The following is a 25,882-nucleotide window of genomic DNA, read 5'->3' as shown; positions in this document are numbered from 1 at the left end:
ATGTTTGAAGTGTTAGATGGCTAAGTATTAAAGCATCCAGATTAAATCCTTAGCAATCAGAACACTTGCTTCACTAGATTTTTGCCAACTGCCAATCATGTTGGACTGAGCTAATCTGTTCTTCTTTCTGAATCTATTAAGGTAAATAATTAACAATAAAACTTGTAAAGGCAAAAAAAAAATTCTGTCTTCTATCTTTTGTATTTTCTTCCATATCTGTTCAAGTTTTTCCTCATCAATATAGTTCTTTTGGATCTATGTCTCTAGGGTATTTGCTCTCTTAATTGCTTCTATTGTTTGTTCCATCATTTGTATTTTCTTCTGTAGCTTTTTTCTGTATTCTATGAGACATACAGTAGCAGGTCCTTGACTTTATTCTTGTACTAGTTGTAGATGATATCTTGTTAATATTTTGCTTATTGGTGATTTCCCTTCTATCTTTGGTCCAAAATGGCACAGGCATGGTGGGGTGTTGCCCCATCCAAGGAAGTCTGGCTAGAGTCTCTGTTGGGCATTCCCTCTTTGCTGAAGTTGGTGGGGATGTATATCATTCACTGACCTAGAAGGCAAATGGCCCCAAATGGTGGTGGCATGGCTGTGAGAAGTCTTGGGTATTGCCCCATCCAAAGAAGGTGGCTGGAGTTTATGTCGGGCCTTCTCTGTTGCCTGGAATTGGAGGAAGGCATATCACTCATTGACCTGGAAGGCAAATGGTCCAAAATGGTGCAGGCATGTTCGTGGGAAGATGTGCATGTTGTCTTGTCCAAGAGAGGCAGGCTGGAGTCTCTGTAGGGCCTTCCTTGTTCTCTGGAGTTGATGGGAGGTATATCTCTTACTGACCTGGAAGGGAAAAAAATGCAAATACTTTTTGAAAAAGCTCAAGTGGTGACTTTACATATGGACCTCACCTGTTGGACTGCCTAGGCATTAGATTGACTGCATATGTGGAATGAATAATTGGAGAAGCTCAATATCAGTAGTCAACCTAGAACATGGTATACCATCTATTAATCATAGGCAAGTTTAACTTTAGATTGACAAAAATGAAATCAAGTCCACAAGAACCAATATCTGATATTGAGTCTATATCACCTGAATTTCAAAATAATATTAAGAATATATTTAAAGTACTGAACACCAATGATTGAAGACTAGAGAGTTGTTAGAAGACATCAGGATATTATTATGAGGAGAGGAAAAGGTCATTACAAAGACAGGAGGGGAAAAAAGTACTGAAATAGATGCCAGAAGAGACTCCGAAAATCTCACTAGGGCATTAAGGAGCCAAAAGAAAGTGAAAATATGTCAAAATAGAAGAGCTGAATAGAAGATTTCAAAGGGAAGCTCGAGAAGACAAAGCAAAGTATTACAATGGAATGTGCAAAAACTAGAATTGTAGAATAAGAAGGGAGGAACTCACTCTGCATTTCTCAAACTGAGAGAACTGAAGAACAAATTTAAGCTTGAAGTAACAATAGTTAAAATTTTATGGGCAATATGTTGAATGACCTAGGGACAATCAAAAGAAGATGGAGGGAATATACAGAATCACTGTACCAAAATGAACTGACACTGAAAAATTTCAGGAAGTATCATATAAGCAGGAACCAGCATTAATGAAAGAGGAAGTTGAAGCTTCACTGAAGATATTTGGGGGGGGGGGAAAGGACCCAGAAATTCATGGGTTATCTGTTGACTTGTTTCTTTGAACAGATACAGTCCTGGATACACTCATCAGTCTATGCCAGGAAATTTGGAGACTAGCTCTCTGGCCAACGGATTAGAAGAGATCTATATTTGTCCCCATTTTCAAGAAAGGTTATCCAACAGACTATGGAAACTATTGAACAAAATCATTAATACCACATGTAAGCAAAATATTGCTGAACATATATTTTTTTAAAAAGCTATTACAGTACATAGATAGGGAGAAGTCCAGCCAGGATTAAGAAGAGGCCATGGCACCAGGGATACCATTGCTAGGGTCAGATGGATCCTGGATGAAAGTAAAGAATGACAGGAGGATGTCTGTTACTGATTATGCAAAGGCATTTGACTGTGTGGATCATAACAAGTTATGGCTGACATTGAGAAGCATGAGAATCAGTTAATAGCACAGTTAATAGCACTCATGCAAATCCTATACTTAGATCAAGAGACTGCTGTGTGTACAGAGTAAGTGAACACTAAGTGGTTTTAAATTAAGAAGGGAGTACGACAAAGTTGTATTCTCTCTCCATATCTATTCAATCTGTGTGCTGAGCAAATTATTGAAGAAGTTGGACACTATGAGGAAGAATGTGACGTCAAGATTGGGGGAAAATTCATCAGGAACCTACATTATGCAGATAGTAACCTTGCTTGCTGAAAGTGAGGAGGACTTGAAGCACATGTTAAAGAACATCAAAAACATAGCCTTCAGTGACATCTCTATGTCAAGAAAAAAAATCTTAGGAATGAACAGGTCTGTAATATCATGGTAGATGGAAAAAAGATTAAAACTGTCAACAATTTCAACATTGGATTCACAGTTGATAACTTTGATACTAGAAGTCAGGAAATCTGGAAACCATGGCACTAGGAAAGTCTGCAGTAAGGGATCTCTCCAAATTGTTCAAGAGTAATGATGTCAGTTTGAGAACTAAGGTTTGTCTTACTCAGTGCATGGTCTTTGTGATCACTTGCTATGCATCTGATAGCTGGACAATGAACAAGGATGACGGAAGAATAATTGATGCCTTTGAGCTATACTATTGGAGAAGAGTATGTAATATTTGTTTCAAGGACTGCCAGAAGAACAAACAAGTATGTCTTGGAGAAAGTGCAATCAGAATGATCCTTGGAGGCTGTGCCTCACATACTTTAGACATATTGTTAGGAGAGTCTATTCCTTGTATAGAGACATTATGCTTAGAAAGGCAGAGTATTAGTGAAGGAGAGGAAGACCCTCAATCAAGTGAATCAACACAGTGACTACTGCAGTGGGCTCTAGTGTGTCAGGAATTGTGAGGACATGCAGGATAGGCCAGGATTCAAATCGGTTGTTCATAGGGTTGCTGTGGGCCATGCTCAACTCAGTGGCACCTAACAACAACACTAATTGCAAATTATATTGCATTCTTGATTTCCTTTTCTGTGTTTGTTTGTGTTTTTTTTTTCTGTAGAGAAATCACAGTAATTTTTGGATATTTATCTTATATCCTGCCACTCTGCTAAATTGGTCTAGTAGATCTAACAGGGTTTTTTTTTTGTTCAGTCCTTGGGATTTTCTGTGTAGATTATAATACCATCTGCATTTAACAACAATTTTACTGCCTCTTTCCCAATCTAATTGCCTAATTTATTCTCTTGGCATTGCTCTAGCAAATATGTCCAGTAAAATATTGAATAGGAGTGGTGAATGAAAACATCATTGTATGATCCTCATTCATAAGTTTTTTTTCATGGCCAATGTTATTTCTAGTTTGTCTGTTTGTCCAACAGGTTGGAAGAGGTCCGTATTTGTTTCTATTCCCAAGAAGGAGGATCCGATTGAATGTGGAAGTTATCAAACAATATAATTGATATCATATGCAAGCAAAATACTGCTGAAGATCATTCAAAAATGACTGGAACAATACATAGATAGGGAATTGCGAGAAGTTCAAGCAAGATTTAGAAGAGGCTGTGACACCAAGGGTATTGTTACTGATGTTAGACGGATCCTGGCTAAAAGTAAGGAATACCAGAATAATGTTTATTTGTGTTTATTGACTATGCAAAGGCATTTGACTGTATGGATCATAACAAATTGTGGCTGACATTGAGAAGAATGGGAATCCCAGAGCACGTCATTGTGCTCATGAGGAACCTATACCCAGATCAGGAGGCTGTTGTGTGAATGGAGCAGGCGAGCACTACATGGTTTGGAAATGGCAAGGGAGCACATCAGGGTTGTGTTCTGTCTCCATACCTGCTAATCTGTATGTTGTTGTTGTTATGTGCCATCGAGTCGCTTGTGACTCATATCGACCCTATATACAAGAGCTCTAAATGCTGTTCTATCCTGTGCCAACCTAGCCATCTCAAATGCACTTATTCCCACAGGTCCAGTCACCGAATCGATCCATCTCATCAAAGGTCTTCCTCTCCTTCGCCGCTCCCCCACTCTGCCAAACATGATGTCCCTCCCCAAGGACCAGTCCTTCCTTGCAACATGCCCAAAATATGTCACATGAAGTTTCAGAATCCTTGACTCCAGGGAACACTCTGGCTTCACCCTCTCCAGGACAAATCTGTTTGTTCTCCTAGCAGTCCATGGTATATTCAACACTCGTCTCCAGCACCACAGTTCAAAGGCACCAATCCTCTTTATATCAACCCTATTCACTGTCTAACTCTCTGATGCATAGCACATAATTGTGAAGACTATAGCCCAGATCAGGCGCACCTTAGTCTCAGCCTGACATCGTTGCTCTTCAGTACTCTTGAGAGGTCCCTCACAGCCGATTTTCCCAATGCAATTCATCTCCTGATTTCCTGGCTGCTGTTACCAAGAGTGCTGATTGTGGAGCCAAAGAAATTAAAACTGTAACTATCTCAATCTCTTCACCATCCATGCTGATGCTGCTAATTGGCCCAGTGGTTAGAATCTTTGTTTTCTTGACATTGATCTTCAGTCCATATAGGAGGCTGTAGTTCTTGATCTTCTGCAGCAAGCGCTTCAGGTTCTCCTCAGTTTCAGAGAGCAGGGTTGTGTAATCTGCATAACGCAGGTTGTTGATGATTCTTCCACCAATCCTGATGCCACATTCCTCTTCGTATAGCCCAGCATCTCGGAACAAATTATCTGAGATGCTGGACTCTATAAAGAGGAGTCTGGCATCAGGACTGAAGGGAGACTCATAACTAATCTTCTAAATCCTCCTTGAACTTCTGTCACTTTCTTATCAATGTACTGTTCGAGCTGCTTTTGAATGATCTATGTACTGTTCCAGCTGTTTTTGAATGATCTTTGGCAGTATTTTGCTTGCATGTAATATAAATTATATTGTTTGATAATTTCCACATTCAGTTGGATCACCTTTCTTGGGAATGGAAACAAATAATAATGATTTTCCAATGTTGACAGTGTTTGGTGGAACTCCCAGTTGTAAAACAGGTTTGGAAACAGTAGTGTCGTCCAATTCCTAAACCACATGCCTATGAAAACTCTATCAACTTGGAGAAATAATGATAGCTATAAAAAAGCATTAGGTCTTTTGTTCATATAGTTTCTCTAAGTCATGCTTGACTCAATAGCAATCAGTGACAACATAACCCAATATTATTCTATTTTTGTTAGTAGGTGCCTTCCAGTCAGTCGCCCTTGTGAACAAAAGATCTGTACCCTGTTCTATCCCATATAATCCTCACACTTCCTAACATACAAGAGTCCACTACAGTAGTCACTGTGTCATCTACCTGGTTGAGAATCTTCCTCTCCTTCACTGATCCTCTACCCTTTCTAGCATCATGTCCTTCTCAAGGAATAGCCTCTCCTAGCAACTTGGTCAAAGTATGTGAAGCAAAGCCTCATCATTCTTGCTCCCAAAGAGCACTCCACCTGTACTCTCTCCAAGGTCTATCTGTACTTTTCTAACACCACAACTCAAAGACATCAATTCTTCCGTCATCATTCATTGTCCAACTTTCAGATGCATAGCAAGTGATTGGAAAGACTATATCCTGGTCCAGCGCGCACGAACATGGTGACTGGTGGACCTTCGCGCCGGTGGCTGCTGCATTCAGCTCAGGCCCTGGATGTGGCCTCAGGATCCAGCTTCCGTGCCTTCGAGATGCTGCATTTACACTTGAACCTGCGGGCCGAGTTTGGCCCCCCGGGCCCGGGCCCAGGAAGCCGGGATCTTAGCAGCTCCGCGGGCCTGGAGCTGTGGTGCCTGGAGGAGGGCAGCCCCGAGCTGCTGCTGGACTCGCACCCTTGCCTGGAGGTGACAGCGGAGGCGCTGCGCTGGCTCCGGCCGGAAGGAGAGGACCTGCCCCTGGAGCCTGTGTCCTTCTCCACTCGGCCCTTTTCCCATTATGGCCAGGTCTTGTGCGTGGCGCTGCCACAGCCTTGCCGAATTGGGGACCGCTTCCTGGTGCAGTTCACCTACTGCGTCGCAAAGGGACCCGGGGTGTGCTGGTTGACTCCCGAGCAGACAGCAGGAAAGAAGAAGCAATTCTAGAGTTGCACTTATCTATCCATTGCCACCAACATCCTTTGATGTGCCTGTCTCTAGTTGACAAACTGTAACCTTAATGAAAAAAATTAGAGCTTTATTCTCTCAAAAAAAAAAAAGAAGCCCTTTGTCTATACCCAAGGTCAAGCCGTGCTAAACCAGGCCTTCTTCCCTTGCTTCAACACTCCTGCAGTGAAATACAAATATTCAGCCCTCATTGAGGTCCCAGATGGCTTCACAGCTGTGATGAGTGCTAACACCTGGGAGAAGAGAGGTCCAAATAAGTTCTTCTTCCAGATGTGTCACCCCATCCCCTCCTATCTGATAGCTTTGGCCGTTGGAGATCTGGTTTCGGCCGAAGTTGGACCCAGGAGCCGTGTGTGGGCTGAGCCCTGCCTGATTGAGGCCACCAAGAAGGGGTACAATGGGGTGATAGAAGAGTTTCTGGCCACAGGAGAGAAGCTTTTTGGACCCTACGTGTGGGAAAGGTATGACGTGCTCTTTATGCCGCCCTCCTTTCCGTTTGGAGGCATGGAAAACCCTTGTCTGACCTTTGTCACCCTGTGCCTGCTCGCAGGGTACCGCTCTCTGGCTGATGTCATCATCCATGAGATCTCCCACGGCTGGTTTGGGAACCTGGTTACCAACGCCAACTGGGGTGAATTCTGGCTCAATGAAGGCTTCACCATGTATGCCCAGAGGAGGATCTCCACCACCCTCTTCGGGGCTGCTGCTACCGGAAGGGCACTGCTTTGGCAGCACATGGACATCACGGTTGAGGATCACCCCCTCAACAAGCTCCGAGTGAAGATTGAGCCAGGTGTTGACCTAGACAACACATACAGCGAAACCCCCTATGAGAAAGGCTTCTGCTTCATCTCCTACCTGGCCCACTTGGTGGGCGATCAGGATCGGTTTGACAATTTTCTCAAGGCCTATGTTGATGAGTTTAAATTCCAAAGTATCTTAGCTGATGACTTTCTGGAATTCTACTTGGACTATTTCCCTGAGCTGAAAGAAAACAAAGTGGACTGCATTCCAGGTTTCGAGTTTGACCGATGTCTGAATACCCCTGGCTGGCCCCCTTACCTCCCTGATCTCTCTCCTGGGGACTCACTCATGAAGCCTGCTGAGGAGCTGGCCCAGCTCTGGGTGACTGAGGAACCAGACATGAAGCCCATTGACGCCGTGGTTATTTCTGCCTGGAAGACCTAGCAGCTGGTCTACTTCCTAGATAAGATCCTCCCGAAGTCCCCTCTCCCTCCTGGGAATGTGAAAAACTTGGAGAGGCATACCCCAACATCTCAAATGCCCGCAATGCAGAGCTGAGGTTGCGATGGGGTCAAATTGTCCTTAAGAATGACCACCAGGAGGATTTCTGGAAAGTGAAAGAGTTCCTGCAGAGCCAGGGCAAACAGAAGTACACCCTTCCACTCTACCACGCGATGGTGGGTGGCAGCCAGGTGGCCCAGGAGCTCGCCAAGGAGACCTTCGCCTTGACGGCCAACCGGCTTCACAGCAACGTGGTCAACTACATCCAGCAGATCGTGTCGTCCAAGGGCAGTTAGAAGCTCAGAGCGTGCCCCTGACCTCTTCAGTCTTCCTTTCAGACGATTGCTTTGTTCCTAACCTCGAGTTCTCCAGCTTCCTGAAGTTTGTATCTCCTCAGGAAAATCTCTTCTCAGAGTTTAGGGTTGTGCCCTGAGACCCACGAATGCCCTACAGTTAGTGAGCAGGCTGCTGGGCGGTGGGGCAGCCCATCTTCTCCAGCCTCCTCACCTCCTGTCTGCAGAGAGGGTTTTATGATTTCTTTTTAATTATTTTTCCTCTTTGTTTTTTTTCTGATTCTTCATGAACTCTCCAAAAAGCTGGCATTCCGGTAATTCTTTTTTAGGCTTGACATTGATTTTAATAAATGTTTTTGGGTGGAAGGTTAAAGAAAAAAAAAAGAAAGACTATATCCTGAATCAGATTCACCTTCAAACTGATATCATTACTCCTCAATAATTTGCAGAGGTCCCCAACTGCAGATTTTCCCAATGCAGTGTGTCTCCTTATTTCCTGACTGCTGGTATCAATGTGATTAATTCTGGATCTAAGCAAGATGAAGCTGTTGACAGTTTCAGTCTCCTCTTCATCCATGATAATGTTGCCTATTGGTCAACTGATAAGAATATTTGTTTTCTTGGTGTTGAAACACAATCCATACTGATGGCTGCATTCTATGATCCTCTGCAACAAGTGCTTCAAGTCACTTTCAACAAGAAAGGTTTTATCATATGCATAACGGGTTTTTTATGATTAAGACAGACTAGGAAGCAGAATTGGCTATCTATTTCTAAACACGTTGCGGTAAATGATGGCTGTAGCAAAAAAAAAAATGTGTTTCTAAGCACGGTTGTCAATTTAAAAGTGTGCAGCAACATGCTAAATAACAGACCTTTGAAAACCTTATGAACACCAGAGGAGTTAGGATAGTTATAATAATGTAGTGGTAGAGCTGAGACTGGAATCAGTTGAAATGAGGGGAAACAACAGCAAACATCATTTAATAATTGAAACATGGAATGTATGTAGCTTGAATATAGGAAAACTGAAAAAAATTAAACGAAACACAGCAATATATTACTAGGCAGTAGTGAGATTACATGGACAAACTTTGGCCATGTAAAATCAGATAATCATATGGTATACTACAATGGGAATGAAAAACACAGAAGAAAAATGGTATTACATTTATAGTAAAAAATTCAATTTCAAGTTCTATCCTAAAATACAATGTTGAAAGTGACAGGATAATATCAATATGGTTAAGAGGCAATTTTAACCAAATCTTGCAGTCCTAAATTGACTTAATATGCAATCAAGATGTGTTAATGATAGTGACTGGAATGCAAAAGTGGGAAACAGTGAAGAAGGAATGTAGGTGGAAAAGATGGGCTTGGTGATAGGAATGAGGATGGAAATATAATGACTGAATTTTGTATTTACAGTGATCAGAGACATGCCAATCTGTGTTTCATTGACTGTGCAAAGGCATTTTACTGTGTGGATCACAACAGATTGTGGCTAAACTTGAGGAAAGTCGGAATCCCAGAACACTAGATTGTGCTTAGGCAAAATCTATACTTGGGCCAGGAAGCTGTCCTCAGAATAGAGCAGGGAAGCACTGCATGGTTCAAAATCAGGAAAGGAGTACATCTGGAATGCATCCTGTCTCCATACCTTTTCAATCTATTTGCAGAAGAGATAATTTGGGACACAGGGCTTTTTGAAGAGAAATATGGCATCAGGATTAGAGGTAGACTCCTCAACAACCTACATTATGCAGATGACACACTTTGCTTGCTTGCTGAAACTGAGGAGGACCTGAAGCACTTGCTGCAGAGTCAAGAACTGTAGTTTTCAATATGAATTGAAGTTCAATGTCAAGAAGACAAAAATTCTCAGCACTGGGTTAGTTGGCAGCACCATGTTAGATGGAGAAGAGATTGAGATTGTTAAAAATTACAGCTTGCTTGGTTCCACAGTAAACACTCTTAACACCTGCAGTCAAGAAATCAAAGGATAAATTGCGTTGGGAAAATCTGCTGCCTAGAGACTTTAAGGTGCACCTATTCCAGGTCATGGTCTTCACAATTACTTGGTATGCATCAGAGAGCTGGGCAGTGACTAAGGGTGACAAGAATAATTGATGTATTTAAATTTTGGTGCTGGATAAGAGTCTTGAACATACTATGGACTGTCAAGAAAACAAATATGTTTGTCTTGGAGAGGGTGAAACCATATTTCTCCTTAGAGGCTAGGATTTTGAAGCTCTGTCTCACTTTCTTTGGGCACATGATCAGGAGAGATTGGTCCTTGGAGAAGGATATCATGCTGGGACTGCTGGAGGGACAGCACAAGAGAGGAAGACCCCCAATGAGATGGTTTGATACAGTAACTGGCACAATGGGGTTAGTATGTTGGAATTAGTGAGCCTGGCTTAGGACAGGGCTGGGTTCAGAGTTGCTGTACCTAGGGTTGCTGTGGGTTGCAGGTGACTCGATGGCATATAGGCACAACAACAACAACAACAATGATTTATTAATTTCAAATAACTTTTTAAAAAGACACAAATGATGACTTTACATGTGGATCTTACCTTATGGGCTGCATTGGAATCAGACTGACTTCATGTGTGGAAGAAATCTTTGGAGAAGCTCAGTCTCTGTAGTCAAAACTAGGCCAGAAGCATAATGTGGATCAGACCATTAAGTTTAATAGTGTTCTTGCAGAGTGTTATTTAGCTTTCATGTGGGTGGTTTTATAAGTTTTATCTGCTTGTCATTAATTTCTGTTTTGTATGGCATTATCATCTAAGAAGATACGTTGTATTCACTATTTTTTAATTTATTGAGGCTTGCGTTGTGCCTAACATATATGATCAGTTCTGGAGAATGTATTATGTACACTTGAGAAGAAAGTAAGCTGACTTAATTGGATAAGGTATCCTGAAGTTGGCTAATTGTATAATTTAGATACTCTGCATCTTAAGTTTCTTTCGAGATGATCTACCTTTTGATGAGTGGTGTGTTAAAATCTACCACTACTGTGGTGCTGTCTATTTCTTCAAGTCTGTTAACCAGTGTTTTATTTATTTTGCCAGCCTATCGTTTGGAGCATAGATGTTGACTATGGTTATGACTTTTTGATCTTTTGTGCCTTTAACCATTATTTAGTGCCTTTCCTTATCTTTTATGGTGGTTTTCATCCTGAAGTGTATTATATCAGAGATTAGTATTGTCACTCCTACTATTTTGTGGATACTCTTTGCTTAGCAAATTTTTTCAGCCTTTGATTCTACCCCTCCCCTGCCCGCCACCCCCCTCAGAGTCTTAGATGTGTCTTTTGTAGTCAGCATACTGAGTGGCTTTTTTATTTTAAGTCCATTCTACTACTCTTTTTCTGTTAATTGCTGGGTTTAAGCCATTAATATTAAGTGTAATCATTGACAGGCTAGGTTTTATTGCTACCATTTTGCTATGTTTCTTTTTCTGTTGTTTCTGGTTACTATTGTCAATCCAGTTTCTTTTTCTGTCTTTGTGTGAAGTACTTCCTTAATAGTTTCATGTATAGTTGATCTTATTTTCACTAATTCCTTAAGTTCTTTCTTTTCTACAAATTGCCTAATTCATTTTTATTTGATGGGCAGCTTTGCTGCATGTAGGATCCTCAGCTGGCTGCCCCATTGCCTTCTTTTGTCCCCCCTTTTTATTGTGATTTTATTGGAATTTTACAGATATGTTGGATTTTAATTCATGGTTGTACATATTCCTCCGTAACTACCCCCCCCTTTGCCCCCATCGTTATCTTCTCGCTTGCACAGCTTATGCTGAGAAATCAAAACTTAATATAATTGATTTTCCTTTGTAGGTGAGTCTTTGTTTTTCTTGCCCTGCTTGTAGTCTTCTGTCCTTAACCTTGATTTTTAAGAATTTGACCATATCATGTCTTGTATTTCTTTTTGTAAATTTCTGATCTTAATAAATCTGGATTGATAACTGATTTTCTTGTAGTTCCTCTTCCACAGTTTTCTCAGAGCTTTCCCTTCCCTCCTCCTATTCTGGAATTCCAACCACATTTGTTGTTTCTTTTGCTGTTTCTCACATAATTCTAATGTTTTCTTAATTTTCCTTCCATATTCTCTCTTTTTTTCTAGTAAGTTCCCAGTGAAGTTCTAAGCATCCTAGGTCTCTGATTCTCTGTTCTGTTTTATTCTCCTTATTTATCTAATATATTGGGACCCCAGATGAGATGGATTAACATGATAACTGGGACAATGGAATTAGATATGTTGGAGTCCATGAGACTGGCTCAGGATAGGGCAGGATTCAGAGTTATTATACATAGGGTTGCTATGAGTTGTAGATGACTCAAAGGCACATAACAATATGTTAGAAAATTCTGCTATTTTGGTCCTGATATTCTTGATTGCTTTTCCATGCATTTCTGTTATTTACAGTACTGCGTTGGTATACTCTTTATATTGTACTAACTTTTCATGTAACTCCACATCAGTATTTTTCTGGCTTCCTGTCTCTTGATTCGCTTTATGTTTTCAATTCTTTCCTCCATCTTTTGTAACTTCTTAAGTAGCTGTTTACATAACTCTACATTGATCTATTTCTTCTGTCTCCCAGTCTCTTGGGTATTCATTGAATCTGCAATCTATTCTGCTTTTTTGGAGAAGCCTTGTTTTATTTTTTACCCATAGTTGTTGAAGCTACCTATTTCTTTCTTCATGTTATGTGACGTTCTTTTTGGTATATATGTGGTGGTTTCTGTTGTGTCTATGTAAGTTGTTGACAATTCCTTATGTTTATGATGCTGTTGGTAGGTTGTAGACTTGAAGTGTTGCCTCCACTTGAGTTTCCCAGTGTTATCTTCTATCTTGGTCACTTATGGGTAGATTTGTTTCCTGTTTCCTGTGGGAAGCTTCTCATCTAGTTGTCCCTGTAGAGGAAAGGAGGTAGGGTCTTTCCCTTTACCCAGCTGTGATTGGCCCACTTCTCTGTCCTGTCCTGTAGTTTAATGGGAGCTGGGAGTTTTTCTTCAGGATATATGACATCCTAGGAGTGCTTGCAAAGATATACTGCTCAGGGAAAAGGTCCAGGAAAGTGATAAGTTCCCAGTAGCATCCAAGATCAATAGGTGCTAGTGACCATGTACCTTCTCCTCTCCTTGGGGTGGTTGGGGTGATGGCTATTAATACCTAAGCAAACAAAGGCTGAGGGAAATGGAAGCTTCTCAGTGATGCAGCTTTCAAACTTTCAGTTAATGTACAAACATACATGCATTTTCTCTTCAGAAGCCATTGGTTGGAAGGGCAGCTATTCCTGCCCAAGCAGACAAAGGCTCAGGGAAGCACCAATATTTTCAACATCATAGTTCCCAACTCTGGTTACCCTCTTACATTTAGATCCTTGAGTCTCCGATGCCAGTTGGCAGGGTTGCTGTCCCTGCCCATCAGACAAAGACTTGGAATCACTAAACTTTGAACAATACAGTTGCCAATTCTTGCTGCTAATCTCCATTTGAGTTTTCATTAAAATTTTTTCCAATGAATAAATTATTGACTTTATAAAATGCTATTATTCTATCTCCTCACTCATTTCTGTCACCAAGTCCGTATTTACCAATTACAGTTCTTTCTTCTTTGATCCCAATTTTTGTATTCCAGTGACTTGATGGCACTTAACAACAACAGTGATCAGTTATTATTAGTGAATCTTGATTTCCTATTCATTTGATTTCAGACTATAAAAGTTATTAGAAATCTTCTATTTTCTCCTCTTTGGATTTAGTTGCTGGTGCATGTATTTGAACAATAGTGGTCCTGACAGGTCTTCCTTGCATGCAAATAGGTAGTATCCTGCCAGTCCAAACCTTGCACTTCAGGGTGGATCTAGAAATGGTCTTTTTGACTATGGATGCAACCCCATTTTTCCTCGCTTTTTAATTGCCAGAATAGTAGATCATATGATTTACTTCTAGGAGAAATGACCCCTCTTGACAACATGGCCAAAGTATGTGAGACAGAATTTTAAAATTCTTGCCTCCAGGGAGCATCCTGGTGTCACTCTCTCTTAGACAGACTTGTCTGTTCTCTTTGCAGCCAATTATCTCTTCTCCAGCACCACAGCTCAAATATATTGATTGTCCTTCTTTCATCTTTCTTCATTGTCTAATTTTCAGATGCATAGCAAGCAATGAGAAGAATATGATATGGATCAGACACACTTTATTCTTTAGACTGATGTTGCTTTTTAAAGCACTCTGGAGAAGTCCTTGACAGCAGATTTTACCAATGAAACTTATGTTTTGATGTCTTGATCGCTGATGCCGAGGTTATTGATTGTGGATTCAATCAAGATAAAATGATATAGCATATCACTTACTTAGCATTGAAGAATATGACAAGCAGTTTTGTATATACAGTTTTTAGAATATTTAGTAGCACATGGTAAATATCAAATAAAGTATAAATTTATAGAGGAAAAATGTGTTTGGAGAGGATACATTGGGTCTCAACTATTGTGATAATGTTTTACTTCCTGTTCTAAATTACAGATGAACATTTATTTTGTCATTATTTACTTTTTACAATAAAATACATTAAAGTAGAAATACTACGTAAGATGTTTAAAACAAACAGTAATTCAGTAACCTTCTCATAGAGGTAGTTGCTAAAAATAATAACAATTAAAAAAGTAAGATTTTATAAGGCTTAATGGTTATTAGGAGACTGTAGATGGTTTGATGGAGCTCTCAACTTAAAAAAAGCTTGGAAGCAGGGGTGGCATCCACTTCAGAAATAGCTTGCCTCCAGAAATTCTATGAACTTAGAGAAATGATGAAAGTTATACGTGTTTAAGACTTTCATTTGTAGGGTTGCTATGAGTCGATTATGATTTGACCCCACTTAATGACAACAACAACTACTACTAAGTGCAAGGTACTCTAATTACACTCAGAGATACATGCCTGAACAAAAAGCCTATTGCAAAAGGAGCAGATGCAATGTAAAATGGCTCAGTTTGACTTCTTCTTTCTTCATCAAGGGAAACTTTCCCCATCAATAAGACCTAGAGTACCATAAATATAACTATATAGTAAGCTATGCCACCTCAAGATGCTCCTGTACCTCTTTCTATGAATTTTTTGATCCAATGTTCATTACAGATTAACTAACAGATTTTGTTGACAAAATAGTTTGGGGAGTGGAGTAAGCAAAAAAAATATCACATAATGCAAGTCTAGGTTTAGTCCATCAGTCCCAAGCCAGATAAACAGCAAGACACAATTACTCATTTCATTCAGACATCTTCTCAGTCAACAAGTGAAAATCTAGGTTTGGTTCAGCATCACTAATAAACCTTGGGTTTCCTCAGTTACCCAGCAAAATTTATCTCAGAGCAGTTAGAAGTCAGCTTTCATTCAGTCATCAGCAAGCAAAGTCATTAATTGTGGCTCCATCACCAGGGTTCCTCACATTAGACCTTTCCACAGTTACTTCACAGCAGTGCTACAGTTTCTTCACCCTTTGTCTACCACACCTGTCACGGTGTCTTCACAGTCCTTGCACAAAATGTGCAAAGCACTCTTATGTTGGTACTACAGCTGCTGATTATTTGCAAGACCGTGTGTCTGTAGTTAAGATCCCTGGAGATCGTATTCCCCAAAGGGGGCTAACACAATGGCTATAAATGCTAATTTTCAAAGTTTTGACACCACAGACTACCTCCTGGATTTTCTAGCAATTATTTCTCAATATCTGAAGGACCAACTTTCCCTTTAATGTCAGTAATATTCATGGAAGTATGTAAGCCATCTATTGTACTCTTAATACCCCTGTTTTAGATACTCAGTTTCTGATTTGTCCAGTCCTATCAACCCAGTACTTTGAGGAAACAAGCATGTCTTTTTCTCTGAAGAATCTTCTTTTACAGTCGAAACTTTGAGCATCTACATCTATAAACAAAGGTCCAGTCCTGGGCAAACTATCAGGTAACTTCAGTTAATACTATTTCACAGAATAAAACATCTTTTCTTCATCTATTTGTGTTCTACATTCTTAGCAATTTAGATCATGACTATGTTTGAATGGGCATCAGCTGTAAACTTAGAATCTATACTTTTTCCTTTGTTCCACACCAGCTGGTTTCTTCTTTCAAGCTTAGACCCACATGGGCTAAGCCAGCAGATCAGGGATCCTCAGAACTCCTTACTCCATAAACCAGCAACCTTCTTCACTTAACAGTTCATCATACTAGATTGTCAGTGCTGAAGAAACATGTCCAAAATCAGCCTGTCTCTTCATTGCCGCATATCTCACGTCCACTCATCTAGTGGATCCAGGTGGTCACCACAAGTCAAACATACACACCGTCTTCCATGAAGTCCTGGAAAGTGAGTTCTGTTGTTTCCCATTTCCACTCATCAAGGAGACCCAGGTGATCACCACGAGTTAAACATACTTATCAGCTTTCTTTAACATTAAGTCCTAGATAGGATGCTGTAATTGTCGTCAGCTTTATCTTGCCTCAGTTTATTGGTAAAATCTCTTTTACTACTTGTCTTCTTTCAAATGTAATATTTTCTAGGCTAAGCTCCTCTCTGTACCAAATTCTGCTACTAATTACAAACTTTTCAGAGAAAATTTTGAATATCCAGTTAATATTCAACTGGCTTAAATTTTTCCTCTAAAATACATTGTGTCCCATCAGTATACTATCCAATATTCAGTAACAGTACTTAGAAGAATACATTAATGTCTATCAAGTACATCATAGATTATATATCTCAATGTAACAAGATCCACTAGAGTTAAATCAACAAAAATCATAATTTTATACTATATCTTAACATTAAATCAATAAAAATTGTAATAATTTTTCAATATATTTTAATGTTACATATCCTCATTATTTTTTTGTATCAACATTATGACATAGAAATGGGGGAAAAGCAATATATATATATATATATATATATATATATATACTTTTAAAGAAATTATCAGTTTCATCTTCATTCACTTACCTTTTTTGTCTCAGACCATAAAGTGGCTTCTCAACTTTTCTTTCAATCTTAGTAGCAGCAAAATAACCTTTTGGGTTTTCTCCCCAAACTTATAGAGATAAACAGTAACCATTTTAACTCTCCATCTTCCCAAGCCCCACAATTACCAAACCAAACAATGTTTCTATGAATCTGGAGCAATGAATCAGACCACTTCAGACATGAGTTGTAAAAAGAGCCATGGTAATGTGGAGAAGGTTGAGTCTGACTTCTACCTGCTTCAGAAAGGGGAACTTTATTTTTCAATAATACCCATAGTACTATGCAGATAACTCCATGGTCAGATATAGCAACTCCTATGCTCCTGCATGTATTTCTATGAATCATTGGGTCCAATGTTTGTTGCAGCTTGACTAACAGACTTTATACACAGTTCATGAATTTATTAGGGAAATAAGTTGGAGAGTGGAGGAGACAAAAATATCACACAATGCAAGTCTAGAACTGCAGTCCAGTAGTCCCAAGCAAGATAACAGGAAAACATAGTTCCTCAAATTAGTTCAGACAGCTTCTCACTCAACAAGTGAATATCTAGGTTATGTTCAGCATCACTAAAACAATGTCTGGATTCCTCAGTCATCTAGCAAACTTTTATCTCAGCGCAGTCGGGCAGCTTTTTATTCAATAATCCAGCAAGCAAAACTTTTAACTGAGGCTCCATCTCCAGGGTTCCTCTTGTTATGCCTTGCCACAGTGACTTCACAGTAGTGCCACAGTTTTGTCACCCTCTCTCTACCACTGTCTTTTGGTGTCTTTACAGTTCCCCTATAGTGTACAAAACACTCTCTCTTTTATTGGTCCCATAGCTGCTGAGTATTTGAAAGACCATATGTCTACAGTTAAGGTAGCTGCCTCAACTGGGTGTAACATAGTGACTAGAAAAGTCAATTTTCAAGCATTTTGACACCATACCTAGCCATTTATTTTCAAAGGCTTACAGGCTTGGAAACTATATAAAACACTTTCTGATTACATGGATTCACCATGAGTCAACTAACTTAATTGCACTGGTAAATAGTTTCAGGTAAGAAATTCTTATCCACAAGTCTTAAGTATTCTGAATGTTATAAAATAAATTAGTCTAAATTAATTTTTTATTTGTAATTCTCATATATTAAACACATTATTGCTTTATTTCCTTTTTTATATTTTAGGTACTATACTTAGTCTTGTAAATTTGAGCATCGAGCAATTTAAGAATGACTATCATCTGAAAAGTACTGATATCGTATCACTGTCATTCACCAATAGTATTTCACTTTCTCTGGGAGCAATATTTATAACATTCTATGGAAGTAAAGGGAACAAACCAAGATGGCTTGCATTTTCTGCAGTTTTAGTAGGAGTAGAAGCACTTTTATACTGTTGGCCATACATTTCTGGCAGAAATTATCAAATGAAGAGAGAAATTGAAGGTAAGATTTTAAAATACACTGCCATATATCAAATTATCATGGATTCAAAGAATATATAATAAACTGTGATACTTAATATGTTTCCATTATTTTACCCAATCATATATACATTTCTATTTATATGACCAAGTGTGTTAAGCTAGCTAATTATAGTTTTCTCATAAACATTCTGTAAGAAAAAGAATTTTTTATATCGCAATTTTTTTCTGTACCAAAAAGAATTTGTTGACATTGATATGTTTCAGGAAGTAGCATATGATAAAGAGCCCCAATGGTTATGATGGAGGATGTTCAAGCTGCATTGAAGACACTGTCAAAAAACAAGGCCCTGTGGATTGATGGAATACAATTAATATGTTTTAAGTAAAAGATGCATCCCTAAATTTGCTCACTAGTCTTTCCAGGAAATTTGCAGAGGCACTGCCTGGCCAACTGAATGGAAGAGATCCATATTTGTTCCTATTCCCAAGAAAGGTGGTCCAACAGAATATGGAAATTATTAAACAGTATCATTAATATCATATGTAAGCAAAATATTACTGAAGATCATCCAAACAAAAACAAAAACAAAAAGAAAACCAACAACTACTAGAACGGTACATTGATAGAGCTACCAGAAGTTCAAGCTGGGTTTAGAAGAGGGTATGGCACCAGGGATATTACTGCTGATGTCAAGTGGATTTTGTCTGAAAGCAGAGGATACCAGAATTATGTTTATTTGTGTTTTATTGACCATGCAATGGAATTCATCTGTGTGGATGATAAACATTGAGAAGAATGAGAATTCCATGACACTTAATTTTGTTCATATGAAATCTGTACCTAGACCAAGAAGCCGTTGGCTGAACAGAGTGGGGGGACAGTGCATGCTTTAAAAATCCCAATAGGTGTGGATCAAAGCTGTATCCTTTCTCCATACTGATTCAACCTGTATGCTAAGCAAATCGTTCAAGAAGGTGGGGGGGGGGTCCATGAAGAAAGCATGTGACATCAGAATTGGAGGAAGGTCCATCATGAGCCTGTCTTATGCAAATGTAACAACTGTGCTTGCTGAAAGTGAAGATGACTTAAAGAGCTTGCTGCAGAATATCACTCAGTGGATTTATTAAGTTGTGGATATAAGTAAAATAAAATAACTCAATCTTTTTTCCACCTATCCTTATAATTCCTATTGGCCTAGTTGTGAGGATTTTTGCTTTCTTAATGTTGAGATATAATCCATATTAAAGGATGTTGTTGTTATTGTGTCCTTTTGAGTCGGTACTGACTGATAGGAGCCTCTCCACTGCCTCCACTACTGGAGGATCAGGTATGAGTTGGTCCTGAATTGACAGAATAAACAACAACAACAGCCTTCATTTAGATTTCATTTCAACATAAAAAAGGGCAAAAATCCTCATGTACAGGACAAGTAGGCATTATCATGATTGTTGTTGTTGTTTTGTACCAAGGAGTCAGAACTGACTCATAGCTGAAAAAGGCAGTTAATCACATTGAGGAGACTGTGGAGCAGCTGATGGTCTTGAACCAATCACCTTCAGAATTGCAGCCCAGCTTCTTGACTTTATGCCACCAGAGCTCCAATTATCATGACAGATGGGGGGGGGGAAATTGAAATAGTTAACCATTTTTACTTACTTGGATCCACAGTCAACACCTTTGGTACCCACAATCAAGCAGTTAAAAGATGTGTTGCATTGAAAAAGTCTGCAAAAAACCCAAAAAACCCCCAAAATAAAAACAAATTTAAAAATTAAAAAAAAAAGAAAAAGCCTGCAAAGACCTCTCCAAAGTATTATGGAACAGTCAATTTAATGACTAAGGTGCACCTAATTCAAGCTGTGGTCTTTTTCCATCACTTGCTATGCATCTTACAGCTGGACAATGAATAAGGATGATAGAAGAAATTTATTTCCTTTGATTTGTGGTATTGACAAAGAATACTGAACATCCCATGAACTGCCTAAAGAACAAATAAATATGTCTTGGAGAAAGTGCAGCCAGTGTGCTCCCCAGAGGTAATGGTGGAGAAGCTTCATTCCACACATTTAGGTATATTGTGGGAATTGTTATTCTTGTAAAGGGACATCATGCTTGGAAAGGTGGAAGATTAGCAAAAGAAAGAAAACCCTCAATGTAATGAATTGGCACAATGACTGTAGTGGTAGACTTAAGTGTGATGCAGATGATGAGGGTGGCACAGGATAAAGCAAGGTTCAGATTTGTTTTCATATAGTTTCTCTGAGTTGTACTTACTCAATGGCCTCTAACAATAGCAGCAAGAGCAATAACCATTTAAGGAGCTCTGGTGGTCTATTGGTAAGGAGTTGTGCTGCCAACCAAATAAGAAATGGTTTGAATCCATCTGTTGCTTGGCAGTAGAAAAACAAGTAACTTCCTACCATGTGATTTATTGCCCAAGAAAACCCACTGAAAGGTCATCTGTGAGTTAGCTCCAACTTGATAGTATTGAGTTGTTGAATAAACACGTATATTGTTGTAATGTGCCGTTGACTCACTCGTGACTCATAGTGACCCTATGTACAACAGCCCTAAACTCTACTCTAGCCTGTGCCAATCTCACTGCCTCTGACACACCCATCCCGATTACCCCAGTCACTGAATCAATCCACTTCATGGAGGGTCTTCCCCTTCTTCACTGTCCCTTCACCCTCCCAAGAATGATGTCCCCCTCCAAGGACCTCTCCCTCCGTACAACATGTCCAAAGTATGTCAGATGAAGCCTCAGAATGCTTCCTTCCAAGGAGAAGCCTGAGTTAACCCTCTCCGGGATAAATCTGTTTGTTTTCTTGACAGTCCAGCGTATATTCAATACTCTTCTCCAGCACCACAGATCAAAGGAATGAATTCTCCTTCTATCCTCCTTAGTCATTGTCCAACTCTCTGATGCATAACAAGTGATTGCAAAGACCATAGCCTGTATCAGACGCACCTTAGACTCCAGAGTGACACCATTGCTCTTCAGTACCCTGAAGAGGTCCCTAACAGCAGACTTTCCCATCGCAATACGTTTTTTTTGTTTTTTTTTTGTGTTTTTTTTTTTTTATTTCCTGGCTACTGGTGCCAAGAGTGTTGACCATGGAGCCAAGCAAACTAAAGCTGTGAACAATCTCAGTCTCTTCACTATCCATCCTGATGCTGCCAGTTGGTCCAGTGGTGAGAATCTTTGTCTTCTTGACATTGAGCTTCAATCCATATTGAAGGCTGCAGTCATTGATCCTCTGCAGCAAGCATTTCAGGTCCTCCTCAGTTTCAGCAAGCAGGGAATAAACATTCATGATAAGCATTTTTATTCTTGCATCCATCCGTTCTTATGCGTGCTTTCATGGAAGAGATATGTCGTGGTGGTGGTGTTTTTAGGAGTCATCAAGTTGAGTAGGACCCATAGTGATGCTATGAACAACAGATATGAACCCTGCCCTAGCCTGTGCCATCCGCAGACTTCCTAACACTAGAGTTCATTGCAAGATTCACCATCTCAATCTACCTGGTTGAGGGTCTTCCTCTCGTGGCTGATCCACCACCTCTCTGAGCATCATGTCTCCTCCAAGGAACAGCTCCTCCTAGCAACATGCCTGAAGTATGTGAGGTGAGGATATTTAAAATATATATTTCATGGAACTTCTTCACTTTTGCCAATTTCATATGTGGTATACATTTGATGTATATCATAGCCTCCAACAGTCCTTTACGTTTAATTGTATTATTCTGACTCCTGCATGCAAACCTACAAGCAAAATACAAATGGAAATTTACACACACAAAAAGCAAGAGAAGACCTTTTCTAACTATGTCTACCATTTTAATATTGGCGCTGCTTTCTGCAAAAGTACTTTGAATATTAAGATTGGTGATTTCCTCCAATTTATTCCATAGTATTTTCACTTCTTATACTCGACAAAGGACTATTTAAAATTTTTATATGGCACCATTTTTGAGGTACGTGTAGTATATAGACTTCTAAATGTGTTGAAATGTATTAACTCATTTTGGCACCTTTACATTGATTTTCACCAGAATACTGATTTAAAAAAATATGAGGGGAAAAAGTCCCATATGTATACCCACAAATATACATTAATTAGGTGTGTTTATAAAGCATGTTTATGATGTGTGTTATTTCTATCCCTCCTTCCATCATATTCTGGTAAGAAAGAGTAATATATTAAAAATCCTGACTGAAAAAGAATTAAAGAGTAGAAATTCTTTCCTTTTCTGTCTTTGCACCATCTGTATTCCACATATTTTATGTCCTGCTTGTGGTCATGAGCCTGCCATTTATTGAACAACACCCAATTTCGTGTATTTAGAAGGCCCTGTGGCGCACTGTTTAAATGCCCAGCTACTAACTACAAGGCTATCAGTTTGAACCATCTGATGTATTAATGGGTGTTTTTATGTCCAGCTTTAGTGAAAAAAGAAGTGAAGTAAATAACTCTCACATTAGAAAAGTTCATGTTTAAAAAAAAGGCTCATTTCATACACTTATATATTCAGGCAGGTATTTGACTTATTTAAAAAATCAGTGCATATGCACTTATTTTATACATTGGGTTCACAACTCAGTTTATAATTATTTACCTATTTATTGATAAACATATCACCTATTATTTTTCCTTTTCCCCCTCTTTCTTTCTGAATATTTTAGTACTTTGTTCTCTCATCTACACCCTTTAGTTAGCTGTTATGCATCTCTTATAAGTGGTCTAAACTTCTTTATACATTTAATTACTACCACATTCTACCTCCTTTCCCTGCTTATCTTACCCTATATAATTTTGTGAATTGATGACATGTTCATCTCAACCAATAATTAGATCTTTTGTTCTGTCAAATATGTTGGAGGTTAAAATAAGAGTTTTCTTTACAATGTCATGAGAATATTTGAAATATATTCTGAGTATTGAACGTACCACAGACTGCCAAGAGAACAAACAGGTATATTCTGGAAAAGGTAAAACCACGTTTCTCCCCTTATCTCCCGCCTCCCCCCGCCCGCCACAGAGGCAAGAAACTTCATCTCACATACTTTGGTCACATTGCCAGGAGGGACCAGTCCTTGGAAAGGACATTATGCTTGGAAAGGTAGAAGGTCATTGCAGGTGAGGAAGATGCTGGATAAGATGGATTGACACAGTAACTAGTGTAGTGGGGGTAGGTGTGTCAGAGACAATGAGACTGGTTCAGTATAGGGCAGGGTTCAGAGCTATTGTTCATAGGGTTGCTATAAGTTGCAGTATATTTGACAGCATATAAAAACAATAACAACAGTATTTAAATTCCTGTATGGCCAGTCCAGCTTCTTAGACAGTCTTAGTCTTGAAGATCCCCTGAAACTTGTCCATTATGGATAACCCTGTTGGTATTGAAATACCAGTGGCTTATCTTCCAGCATCAGCAACATGCAAGAAAGCTTCAATGGTATGACAAACTGATAGGAAAAGAGAAAGTGTGTGGGGGGGAAAATCAGTGATGAATAAATTAAGAATTTTTACTAACTTTGGTAGTTGAAAACTGAGCAACTGTGCAATAAGTATGTACTACTAATAATTGATTATTGGAATGCAAAAGTTAAAAACAACAAAGTAGCTGGAAAATGTAGTTGTGGTGACAGAAATGAAGCTTGAGAGTGCATGATAGAATATTGTACAATGAATGATTTATTCATTACAGATACATTAAAAAACCCTCCAAATAGCAATTATAGACATAGACTTCACCTGATGGACTACACAGGAGTCATATTGATTACATATGTGAAAAGAGACATTGGAAAAGGTCAATATCTGCAGTCAAAACAAGGCCAGGACTGACTATTGGAACAGAATACTCATATGCAAGGTCAAATCATAGTTGAAGAAAATTAAAACAAGTCCATAAGAACCAAGCAAAATATGACTTTAAGGCTATCTAAACTGACATTAAAACCATCTGAAGAATTGGTTTGAACACTAAGGTCCTAAGACCAAATCAGGTGTAGGATGACCTCAATTATATTATCCATGAAGAAAGTAAAAAGTCATTATTTAAATAAAAAAAAAAGGAAAGGGTAGGAAAAAAAAAGAAAAATTGATGACAGGAGAAACTGTGAAACATGCACTGGAATGAACAGAAGCCAAAATATGGAGAAGGCATACTGAAATAAGAGAGCTGAACAGACCTTAGAGGTCATCTTGAGAAGACAAAGTAAAGTATTATAGCAATGTGTGCAAGAGTTGTGGATAGAAAGCCACAAAAGAATGCTATTGTTGTGTACTGTTAAGTCAGAACTGACCCATAGCTGACCCTCCAGTGGGTTTTCAGAGGCAATTAATCTCACAGGAGGAGATTGCCCATACTTCTGTGAGAGAAATATTGAATTATACAGGAAGTATGAGAATAAGATGGAATGAATACACCAAGTATAGAGCCTCTGTACCAAAAATAATAGATTGACATCAAACCACTTCAGGAAGAAATGATCAAGAGCCGAAGATAATGGAGTAAATTGAAGCAACATTGAAGGTCTTGGAAGAAAAGAAGGCCCCAGAAATTGATGGAATATCAATTGAGGTATTTAACAAACACATGCAACCGTGAACCAGGTCACTAGCCTATGCCAAGAAATTTGGAAGACAGCTATTTGGCAACTGACTGGAAGGGATCCAGAGTTGTTCTAATTCTCAAATAAGGTGATCCAACAGTGTGTGAAAATTATTGAACAATATAGTTAATATCACATACAAGTAAACTCTTCCTATTAAAAATGGCTGGAACAATGCATAATCAGAGAACATCCAGAAAATTCAAGCTTGATTCAGAACTTACATTATGAATGATAATAATTGCTGATGTAAAATGGACCTTGGTTGAAAGCTCAGAGCATCAGAAAGATTTTTTACTTGTGTTTTAGTGATTATGCAAAGACATTTGGCTTTGCATAGTCAATTTGTAGGGAGCTCTGATGTTCTAGGGTTAAGAAAGTACACTGCAATCCTGAAGGCATGCAGTTTGAATCCATCAGCTGCTCTGAGGAAGAAAGATGGGCAGTCTCCTCCTGTGTGATTTACTGCCTCTGAAAACCCGCTGGAGGGTCAGGTATGGGTTGGTTCCAGCTCAACGGTACTCAACAAGAACAATCAATTTGTAGATCATAAATAATAAATAATTTGTAGGTCATAACAAATTATAAGTTAAGAACAATGATAATCTCCAGACATTTAATTGTTCTCATGAAATCTGTACATGGACCAAGAAGCAGTTGTCCACACAGAATGAGGGAACACTGCATGTCTTAAAGTCAAGACTGGTATGCATAGGGCTGTGTCCTATCTTCATACTGGAATGTTGAGCAAATAATTAAGTTGGACTAGATGAAGAAGAATGTTGCATCAGGACTGGAGGAAATACCCTGTGTTATGCAGATGCCACAACCTTCCTTGTAGAAAGTGAAGAATTGAAACACTTGCTGTAGAATATCAAACACTACAGTGTTCAGTCACCCAATCACCCAATAATGGGTGACTGGAATGCAAAAGTTGGGAACAAAGAAGAAGATTCAGTAGTTGGAAAACATGGACTCGGTGACAGAAATGGAGCTGGAGAGAGAATGATCGAATTTTGCACAATCAATGACTTATTCAT

General features: G+C 39.1%; 1 protein-coding gene and 1 pseudogene across 1 annotated transcript in view; both read left to right on the top strand.

Moving 5' to 3' along the window:
* The first annotated feature begins 5,726 nt into the window (after positions 1 to 5,726).
* LOC102875506 lies at positions 5,727 to 7,768 on the top strand (annotated as a pseudogene).
* A 9,195-nt stretch (positions 7,769 to 16,963) lies between these two features.
* Positions 16,964 to 25,882, top strand: part of SLCO6A1 (solute carrier organic anion transporter family, member 6A1) — a 139,484-nt gene continuing 130,565 nt past the window's right edge. The window contains exons 1-2 of the mRNA XM_006900688.1: positions 16,964 to 17,006; positions 17,978 to 18,238. Of these exons, the coding sequence (XP_006900750.1) occupies positions 16,964 to 17,006; positions 17,978 to 18,238 (304 nt within the window). The remainder of the gene's footprint in view (positions 17,007 to 17,977; positions 18,239 to 25,882) is intronic.

Source organism: Elephantulus edwardii, unplaced genomic scaffold (assembly GCF_000299155.1).
Source record: "Elephantulus edwardii isolate Elephantulus edwardi_28Jun2011 unplaced genomic scaffold, EleEdw1.0 scaffold00290, whole genome shotgun sequence".
NCBI classification, from domain to species: Eukaryota; Metazoa; Chordata; class Mammalia; order Macroscelidea; family Macroscelididae; genus Elephantulus; species Elephantulus edwardii.
The sequence above is the reverse complement of the archived record's forward strand: the minus strand, read 5'-3'. Positions and strand labels throughout refer to the sequence as shown.